This window comes from Pelmatolapia mariae, linkage group LG22 (genome assembly GCF_036321145.2).
Source record: "Pelmatolapia mariae isolate MD_Pm_ZW linkage group LG22, Pm_UMD_F_2, whole genome shotgun sequence".
Lineage (NCBI taxonomy): Eukaryota > Metazoa > Chordata > Actinopteri > Cichliformes > Cichlidae > Pelmatolapia > Pelmatolapia mariae.
In genome coordinates this window covers 5,342,585-5,352,844 of record NC_086245.2, presented here as the reverse complement: position 1 = coordinate 5,352,844, position 10,260 = coordinate 5,342,585, and the positions used below count along the sequence as shown (strand labels likewise).

Below are 10,260 nucleotides of genomic sequence, written 5' to 3'. Positions count from 1 at the left end.
CAGTAATGTAAATTACATGTGTCACCTTATACATATGCCACATGCCATAGAATCCCATCCCCTTTGCTTTTTGCAGTCTTATTCCGACACATAAGTACATTTAACAGATGACCCAAGTACACCAAAACACATTCACTCCATGTAAAAACGTTTATAACACAATGCTGTTGTAAAGTAGCAGATTTTTTTTTCTATTCTCAAGTTTTTTGCACTTGATGTCTTTGGCTTAACACTTCTGTGCATATTTCCATCCATCATACGTTATAGGATCTGAATGATCATAATACAATTTAAACATTTTACTGCCCCAATTTCCCAAACCATTTGGATCCGGTATATTTTGCTGTTTTTCTGTAGAATTTGACATGCGTGTTTTAATGTTCACAGAGTGCTCCTACCACAGCTGTCTAGACACTTTCCCAATCAGGAGTGTAATTGAAGAAAGAGTGAGAAAAGTTAGAGTGGTTTCCTTCCCCATTTGTTGTCTGTTTGTCAGTTTCATACCTTTAGTCAGTTATACATTGTAGAATAAAACATTTCAAGCTTCAAGTTTCCAAAAAGAAAAAAATATGTCAAAAGAGAAACATTTACAACTTTAAAACAATGTCCATCATCCATCCACCAGAAACAATAAAATAATCCTATAAATTGCATTTTTTCTCTTTGTAGGCTAAAGCTGAAATTTGCCAAATATGACAATTTTTGTTGTTATTCATACCAGCAAGATGTCATTAAAACACAATTTCGATAGTTATAGCTCATAAAAGAAACACATGGAATACTGATGAAACTGACCACATTTTTTGATAATCTACATCACACTGCATTTAATTTATATTAAGAAAGCTTATCAAGAGCCAACCTTTCCAATTGGTACCTACTGAGATTGACCCGCCACGGATAGCCACTACCTAACGTGTGGTTGTCATCATAGCAACCTGTCTGAGCTCCCAAACCATAATTAATATGCAACACGATAGATAATAAATAGGTTGGACATTGAGGTAAGAATATACCTGCTGCTCAGTCTGTAGCTTTTCATCTGACTCAGGGGGAACACTGTGTTGCTTTTTGTAGCCATTTCCCCCAATACTGGGTTTCAAAAATGGCGGTTTTAATTTCTGTGAACAGGATGCTCTCATGATTCATTGGGTGCTTAGAAAGCACTGTTTTTACCATTTCTTCCCTTGACTAAACGTGACAGTAGTATTTAGAATAAAAGGACTGTATATTTTGTTAATCATATTTCTGGTTTTACCTAGGCTATCAAATAATAATTTTTATCTTAAAGTATTTATGATACTGCAAAATTAGTCTATTTCATTATTGTAGCCATTTTTTTCTCTCTACTGAACCTCTTCTCTTGGATTTTCTTCCCACATCACTTGTTCTGTTGCCAGACAAGGAAACAGTATTCCATAGCACATTTTGTTTTTACATTCACTGGTCATTTACATACTTTACATTATAGGCTACTGGGCCTTCCATAGTAAATCCAAGGTAAAAGGATACTTCCTCCTGGCTGTATCCACTTCGAATGTCACCCAAGTAAACTGGGCGCACCATTATTTTTAGGTTGGCTCCATAGTTAACATAAATTTCACCATTTTCTGATTTCCCTTTTATCCTTAACAGCTCATTCTGCACCTCTGGCCGGTTCCATGCTGCACCACTCTGCCAAAGATGATGATGCTTTCGTGAATGAGTACTCTCACCACTGGAAGAGTCTTGTTTTGAAACACGATCCAGAATTTGATCAAGTTTTGCTTTAGAAATTATTCGCTTTAGTCCACTGGATTTTCCAAGAAAGAAATGAGCTATAGCACTCCTTGCTGGAAACATGTAAGAGAAGCGCCGATGAAAGGATTTCTTGGCTGCTGTGATATATGTGCTGATATTTTGGAATGCTGCAACACTTGCAAGCTTTTTGTCTTTTGTAGGCCACAGGAGCAGCATGGAGAGGTAGTACAGTTCTGTTAGATTTGATTGGGTGCCCTCTTTTTGCAGTTCCTCATTCAGAAGTTCAACCAGCTCTTCATATTTTTTTACCAACTTTGAAGATGGCTTCATGCTTTGCAAGACTATGTTTGCCAAAATGAACTTTACTTTATCTGAGACAGATGATGAATTGTCATAGATAAAAGCCCATTTTCTGACAATGTGCTCCATTTCAGTACCATGTTTATCAGTCAAGCACTGCAAAATTCCAGCAAATGTGTCTGCACGCTTTGTTTCCAGGTAGAACTTCTGGTCCAGTATTTCCTGCCTGAGACTTAGATTGGGGTTTCTGGCCTTTTCGGATGCTTTCTCCTCATCTGAACTACTGAAGACTTGTATGTACTTTCTGAAGTACTCAGATACTTTTCGTTTACTTCTTTCATCAGTCATTTCCCTTTCCTTTGACCTAGGCTTTAGGTATGTAAAATAATTCTCAAAAAAATTGAAAATTTCCTTCAGCCTTGGCCTCAAGGAGATGAGAAATTTCTTGTGTTCTGCCAGTACAGCCACAAATTCATTGGCAGTTGTGTTGCTGTAATCATATAGATTTTTCTCTTCAAGGTGCCCTTTGAGAAACTGAAGCATTTTATCTCTTCTATATCTGCCACTGACACCAGAGAGAGGAAGATCTTTCATGATGTCAAGAAGGATAATCATTACTTCTGTCTCTCCAACATAGCCTGATGTATTGTAGGACTTTGATCTCTTTCTGCTGTGCAGATCAAAAGGATCTACTTGTTCATCTGCTTTAGCAAGCTCCTGTGACTCCTGGAATGCTTTTACAGCTTTGACACCCAATCTTAGGCATTCATCATATTCTTCAGGAGTTAGAGAATTTTTGATTTTCTGTTTGAGGTTGCTCTTATAAACTTGTCCAACTGTATCTGCAATGTAGGAATTTTGGTTTTTACTTTGTGCATCCAAAGCCCAACGCAGGGCTGATGTGAAGTCTTCTTCTTTCAAGTAGAAGTATCTTGCCAGTGCTTGCGGCAGTGTTGCACTTCTGTCAAACCTCAGTGTGGCTCCTTCTAAGACTTCTTTGGTTTTGTCAGGTCCTTCCTCAGCATATATTTCTTCAATTAAAGGAGAAAACAGTGTGTCTTTGTCATCTCCTTGTTCTTTTCTGTGGCGTGTGATGAGCATGCTATGAATGTTTTGGACCAGAAAATCCTTTCCCATGCATGACTTGTAAACTCTGTCACAGTGCAAAATGTTGATGGTTATCTCAGACAGAGAAAGTTTATGTTTTTGATTAAGAACTTTAAGACACTTACTTGCAATCATCTGGTGCAAGAATCGCACTGCTTGATAGGTGCCATGTTCTTCGATGGTGAAGGTTATCAGCAGTGTGGAATAGGGATTCATTTTGTCATCAAGAGTTTCTCGCTTGTATAGGGCATCCTTTATGCCCACTAGTTCTTCACACAGAGACAAGGACAAGTAGGATCCATTGACATAAGTGTTCAGCAAAGCTAGGAAGGACAATAATTGACCCTGTCGGGTAGTACTGTCAAGATCTTTAACAGTGTTGCTCACCAGATCTGTAATGTAAGCCTCACTGAAGTTATTTGTCATGATCATGAAGGCATAGAAAGTTTCAGGTTTCTCATGGTCAATTTTGAGCTGTTCAAGTTTTCCAGAAAACAAATTCTGCTCTTTAGTTGACAACTTGTTTGTGATGAACACATTTTCAAAGTGGCTGTTTCTGGAGCTCTCATATGGAAACTGGGTCCTCTCACAGTTCAGTATAATTACCATGGGACTGTTATGTTGTTTTCGATTACTGGCAACATTCAGGATGCACTGTTTTAGGTCTGTTACATCTTCCCAGTTGTCCACCAAGAGAAGAACAGGGACATAACCTGGCTGTTCCTGTTTGCCATATATCACAAGATTCATGACTTGGGAAGCAATTTCGTTATTATTTTCCATGTTGTTTTTAACAACAGCACATCTGAATTTTCTTCTTAGCTCCCAAAGGACATGCATTGCTAAAGTTGTTCCGCCACATCCTGGGTGATGGAATAGATTTATTACTACACATGAAGATGTGTAGCCTTGGACAGGTGTGATCAAGTCATATAGCTCATTGTATTTGTCTCGCTTGATGAAAGGCAGACTCCCAGTCTGCTCAGAAAGGTAAAAATTCCACCATGTAACTTGTCCTCCTCTGTAAAAATCTTCCTCTGTTTTCTTCTTAAACCCTTGAAAAGAATCCATTGTTTCAATTTCTGTGTTCTCACATTCATTTTCACACAAGATGTCCAAAGCAGTGAAAAGCTCTTCATCTTTTCTTGTCAGTTGGACTGAGCTTGAGCCTGTGGATGGCAAGTATCTCTGGGAGGACTGTGTTTGAGGTTCTTTGAGTTTTTTGATCGTGCTGGATATTTCATTCAGACTTAATTCATAAATGCATTTACTGGTGATGTCTTCCTTACAACGAGACTCAATCAGCCTTTTCCACTCAGTGAATATATTGGCATCTTTGCATATGCACACAATATTATCAGCTCCTTCTAGTGTGCGATAGATGGCACAGAATGTCTCCAGAAGAGGGCTTGAGATGTCAGTTTCTGCAGAGTGAAGAATAAATATCACCAGGAGTCTATCCTTGGAAAGCAAATCTGGCTTACAAAGCAGAGATATCAAGTTGCTGATATCACCAGAGCGTCTCTTAAGCCATTCACTGGGTGCGAGAGGCTTGTCTGCCGCACTATCTTCATTTACCTTTCCATTGCAGAAAATCCAGCTTGTTTGTTTAAACAAGTTTAGCTTTCTAATGGTTGCAGTCAAACTGTCTTGAGTGGTATACATTCGTGGGTAGTGCAGATTGGCTATGTGGTGTCTTCTATAATAACTACATGTTCCATTTACGTCAGATTCTGGGTCAAACTCAAGAACAACAAACAACTTCATCTCACTTAGAAAATCTAAGTGCTCCAGTTGACTTGAATGACATTTGTCAGTAACCACAATGACTTGCAGGGAATTATCAAACGAATCTCTTCCACGGGTTATGAGCTGCTTTAGTCTTTGACCCTGGTGGCCTTGTGGTTGGAGTTTCTCATCCTTTTCTTCTGCTGACTTGCGTGCTGACGCCCAGTGCTTCACTTTCTCTGTCAAGCTTTTCGTTTCCTCTTGAACCACCCGAGGGTTTGTGTCTGGTAAAATGTTGATTGACCTTGGGCCATCCCTGACGAAGAGGCAGTCAGTTTTGCATTGCTGACTTGTTTCTGCTGTAGTAATACTCAGTCGAGTATAAAAAAGAATGTGCTGAGTCTCTAAATATGTTGGAACTACATCAACCTCAATCACCCATTTGTCTGAAGTTGTTCCATCTTGATAACAAACTTGTATAAATTTAGGAGGTCTGACGCACATTCTAGCAGCGTTTACATGTTGTTCTTCAAAATATTCACTCATTGATAATTCAAATGCCTCAATATACTTATTGAAACAGGTGATTGTGTGTCCAATAACCTGACCATGTTGTGGTCCTTGTTGGTTGTTGATTCCAAAATGAATAGTTCCGTTGGTTCGTGAATTCATGCAGCTTGCAGCAAAGCTAAACACTTCCCTTGTGAATTCATATAAGATTTCCCTTTCATCTGCTTCAGTTGCATTAGGCAGAAGTTGGTACTCGTGGATTGGGTCAAGGAGATTACTTGGACCAGTTGCAGGTGGAAAAATGTCATTTTCCATGTAGAACGTGGAGAACTTATTTTTGTCAAAGGGACGCATTTGATATACTCGTCTCCTAAATTGTAGCCCTGTTGTGTTGTCAGTATTTTCCTTATGCAACTGTGTATCGGCCCTTGTGTTCTGATCTATTACTGATCTTATTCCGTCTCTTCCTGTCTGCAACATGTCTTCAACTACAGAACTTTCACTTTGGATTCCTGAATCTGATGATACTGTTTTAGTTTCAACAAATTCATCAGTGTAATAACTCTCTGATAATCTTGCACTTAAATTAAATGTTTCTGAATGCTTCCTTAACTTCTCGACTTGTTTTATGATTTGTATTGCTGGAGCAGGTGGCACACCTAAGTCTAACAAGTCTTGTTTTTCAAAGGAGGCCAAGCAAGCCCCTGAAAATTCTTGTTCATAGAGGCTCTGTGCAACATGATTTGGTACCCTGAGTGTAATCACCAGCCAATCTTTCACATGTTCTCTGGTCCAGTCTTCAATTAGTGTCGGTAGTCTGAGGTCACATTCTCCCTGCACACCAAATGAAAGTAAAAGCAAAATTGATGTTAGATCAATGAACATCAATATTTTTTTCCAAACAAAAACTACTAGAATTAGGATTAGAAAATTTTAACATACAGTTTTTTCCCATTGCCCACTAAGAGGGAGTGTTGCTCCAGGTGGAACTGAATTCCTTTGAAAAGAAAACAATTATAAAAAGTTATAAAGTGATTTATGTAATTATTTTATTCAATACGTAAACTTTTTTAGACATGCCAAACACATTTTTAAAATTACTAACTACTACTTGACAACAGCAACAATAATGATGAAGAATCTCGATTCATCAGGGCGATCGTGGCTCAAGAGTTGGGAGTTCGCCTTGTAATCGAAAGGTTGCCGGTTCGAGCCCCGGCTTGGACAGTCTCGGTCGTTGTGTGCTTGGGCAAGACACTTCACCCGTTGCCTACTGGTAGTGGTCAGAGGGCCCGGTGGCGCCAGTGTTCAGCAGCCTCGCCTCTGTCAGTGCGCCCCAGGGTGGCTGTGGCTATAATGTAGCTTGCCATCACCTGTGTGTGAATGGGCGGATGACTGGATGTGTAAAGCGCTTTGGGGTCCTTAGGGACTAGTAAAGCGCTATACAAATACAGGCCATTTACCATTTACCATAAAGATACTAATAGTGATATTTACTGGTAACTCCAGTTTAGCAGGCACATAAAAACAGCTGTTTATGAGCACCAACACAAAACAAAAACATGTTTAGCATCACTGCTTGTTTGGGACCTTGGCCAGTAGCTTCACAAGGTGTACATCCAAGGTATACCCTCAGTGGCAGGGGAATAATATGAGAACAGCACCACCAAGGCTGGTGATGGAGCAATAATAGAAGAGGATATGGGAGAAAGATGCAACCCATAATGGCAATACTGAGTGTCTAGTTGATCCAAGAGCAGACCACAGCAACCTCCCTGAACAGGGTCCAGTAACCACCACAGTGGCAGATATAATAGAACAGAATTTTCTCCAGCATGAACATTTGGACAGCGGCAGGCCCCGACATGGTTCACGCCTACTGGTTGAAGAAGCTGACTGCACTCCATGTGTCACGGTCCTGGGTCTTTTGACCCAGCATTTTGAGTTTAAATATAGATTGGTGTTCTCTAAGTTCATTTGTATTATGCCTAGGTTGCCATTATAGTTCATTGTTTTCTAGATTCCCCTTGTGTTTTCACCCCTGTGTTTAAGTCTCCCTCGACATTCATGTGTTTCATGTCTGTGTGTCTTATGTTGTCAAGCTCGTGTTTTCATGTCCGTGTCTCATTAGGCTTCCTGTTTTATTTTGGAAATCGTGTTTCTTTGTTCAATGTGTTTAATTTTACTCTTCCCTGTGACATCATTATGTTCATTCAAATCAGCATATGTCTCCACTTCCCCTGATCACCTCCTGTGTGCTTTCCGTCTGTGTGTTTCCTTTCATTCCTTCTCAGGTCGTCTGTTGTGTTCCATGCCATGATTCCAGGCTGCCATGTTTCATGTCCCACGTACTCATGTAACTCATGCCCAGGTTTTTTTAATGTTCAATTCTAGTTTACCCAGTTTAGGTTAGTATGTAGTTTCTTATTGGTTTACCTTCCCCTTTATTTTGTAATATTTATTCAGCCTTATTAAATGGCTTGCCTTTTGTTAACTCAAGTTACATTCCATTTTGGCTGTGCTTAGGTCCTCCTCCAGACAAGCTGGAGCTATCGGGAGTGGACCACCACATGTCCCAGTGGATACTGGACTACCTCACAGAACGTCCACAGTATGTGAGGTCACAGGGCTGTGTCTCTGACACGCTGGTCTGCAGTACGGGGGCCCCACAGGGAGCTGTGCTGGCACCGTTCCTCTTCACCCTCTACACTGCAGACTTCTCCATCAACTCCCCACGCTGCCACCTACAGAAGTTCTCTGACGACTCTGCCATAGTCGGCCTCATCACAGGTGAGGACGACTCAGAGTACAGACAGTGGACTCTGGACTTTGTTAACTGGTGTCAGCAGAACCACCTGCCACGCCGGGAAAACCAAGGAGTTGGTGGTGGACTTCCGGAGATGCAGACCCACCACACTGACACCGGTGAACATCCAGGGAGTGGACATTGAGATAGTGGACTCTTATAGGTACCTGGGTGTTCACCTGAATAATAAACTGGACTGGAGCCACAACACTGATGCTCTTTACAGGAAGGGTCAGAGCAGACTCTACCTGCTGAGGCGGCTGAGGTCATTTGGAGTACAGGGAGCGCTTTTAAAGACCTTCTATGACTCTGTGGTGGCATCTGTCATTTTTTACAGTGTGGTATGTTGGAGCAGCGGTTTATCAGCAGCTGAGAGGAAGAGGTTGGATAAACTCATCAGGAAGGCCAGCTCTGTTCTGGGATGCACCCTGGACCCAGTGCAGGTGGTGGGAGACAGAAGGACTCTGGCCAAAATAACATCTCTGATGGACAGAGTCTCCCACCCCATGCATGTAAATGTTGCTGAACTGCAGAGCTCCTTCAGTGACAGACTGCTGCATCCTAGATGCATGAAGGAGCGTTTCCGCAGGTCCTTCCTCCCTGCAGCTGTCAGACTGTACAATCAGAACTGCTCCCAACAAACATAGATGTTTACATCAGCACTGTAACTGCAATAAGTTAATCAACCGATTCGCACGACAACCTGGTTTGCCTCTTATCTGTAGTTATTTTTATTTAATTTAATAACTGTACAGTACTCTCTGTATATAGTAATTTTGTCCTTAATGTAAATATGTAAGAAAAATTGTGTATGTTTCTGTTCTGTGTCCTGTGTACTGTTTGTTTGTATATGTGTCTTTTTGGCTGCTGTTACAACCAAATTTCCCCTTGTGGGACAATTAAAGGATTATTCTATTCTTCTATTCTAATCTTACTACATACAGTCTGCTTCTCAGCCAGAGTGTGACACCATGAGCATCCGCCAGTACAAATGAACCAGCTGACAGAGCAGTTGCCAGAGACTGATAAACCTGTGCAATCCCTGGATTGATTACAAGAAGACCTTTGACTTGATGCCCCACACCTGAACCCTGGAATGCCTAGATCAACAATATATACAAGATCACAGGAGCCTAAGAGCCTTCATCAGGGACCCATTGAGCATGTGGTGTACAACACTAGAGGCCAACTTCAAGCCCATAGCACAAGTCATCAAGTGCAGCATCTACTTGTCCCCACTGCTGTTCTGCATAGAACTGAAGCCCTCAGTAAGGTCATAGACAAGACTGGCTTAAATACTGGCTACAAAATGGACTGGGGGAAGTGTAGTTGGATGGTAACAAAGAGAGGGAAGGTAGTCAGACCTGAAGGGATCTCAATACCAGAAGGCAACATTGCAGACACTGAGAACAGCTACAAGTGCCTTGGTACTTGCTTGACACCTGGACGCTTGGTAAAAACAGAATGTCATCCCATGACCCCCTGAGAAGGAAGGTGTAACTTTAACACATTATTTTTCTTTTCTTTCCTGTGATGCGTTGCAGTGCATATCAAAATGAAGTTTTGGTGACAATTCAGTTCAATTGTCAATTCAATTTTATTCATACAAAAGTATGAATAAAATAATACAATACAATAATACATACAGAGAAAAAGCCAACAATCATAATCCCCAATGAGCAAGCACTGAACCAAAAGTGGAAAGGAAAAACTCCCTTTTTACTGGAAGAAACAGAACCAGGCTCGGGGAGGGGCAACCATTTGCCATGATTGGTAACAAGTCAACTCGTAAACTCAACCTAAACTGTTTCTATGCAGTTTGACACAGATGGTGTTTTTAGTGAGCTAAAAATATATCTGCTGGTTATCTTTGATGTTTCAAATTACACATTTTTAAATAAATATTGGAAGAATAGGGTTAGTATATTTTAATTTCTAACCTTAATTTATGTTTATCAAAGGTTGCATGAAAATACTGTCCTATTCTACTGAAGGTGAAAGTGGTTATTTTTCAACACTCTGGTGAAGTTTACTGTAATACCCTTTGGTAAATGGGCCAATTCTTTTAT

The 10,260-nt window shown here is 40.6% G+C and overlaps 1 protein-coding gene across 1 annotated transcript; it reads right to left on the bottom strand.

Annotated features, from left to right (window-relative positions):
* Positions 1-1,440: 1,440 nt before the first annotated feature.
* Positions 1,441-7,324, bottom strand: LOC135932619 (sterile alpha motif domain-containing protein 9-like). The gene is made up of 3 exons (XM_065470112.1): positions 7,266-7,324; positions 6,328-6,382; positions 1,441-6,219 (listed from the first exon to the last, which is right to left on the bottom strand). The coding sequence occupies exons 1-3, from the start codon at positions 7,322-7,324 to the stop codon at positions 1,441-1,443; spliced, it is 4,893 nt and encodes a 1,630-aa protein (XP_065326184.1).
* Between the last annotated feature and the right edge of the window lie 2,936 nt (positions 7,325-10,260).

What these genes read in the sequence shown, in the direction of transcription:
- LOC135932619 (XM_065470112.1), bottom strand. Translation starts at nt 7,324, where the DNA reads ATGCTGGGTCAAAAGACCCAGGACCGTGACACATGGAGTGCAGTCAGC. An exon ending in GCAGTCAGCTTCTTCAACCA is followed by an intron (nt 6,383 to 7,265) that starts GTAGGCGTGAAC and finishes TTCTTTTCAAAG; the next exon opens with GAATTCAGTTCCACCTGGAG. An exon ending in GTGGGCAATGGGAAAAAACT is followed by an intron (nt 6,220 to 6,327) that starts GTATGTTAAAAT and finishes TTTGGTGTGCAG; the next exon opens with GGAGAATGTGACCTCAGACT.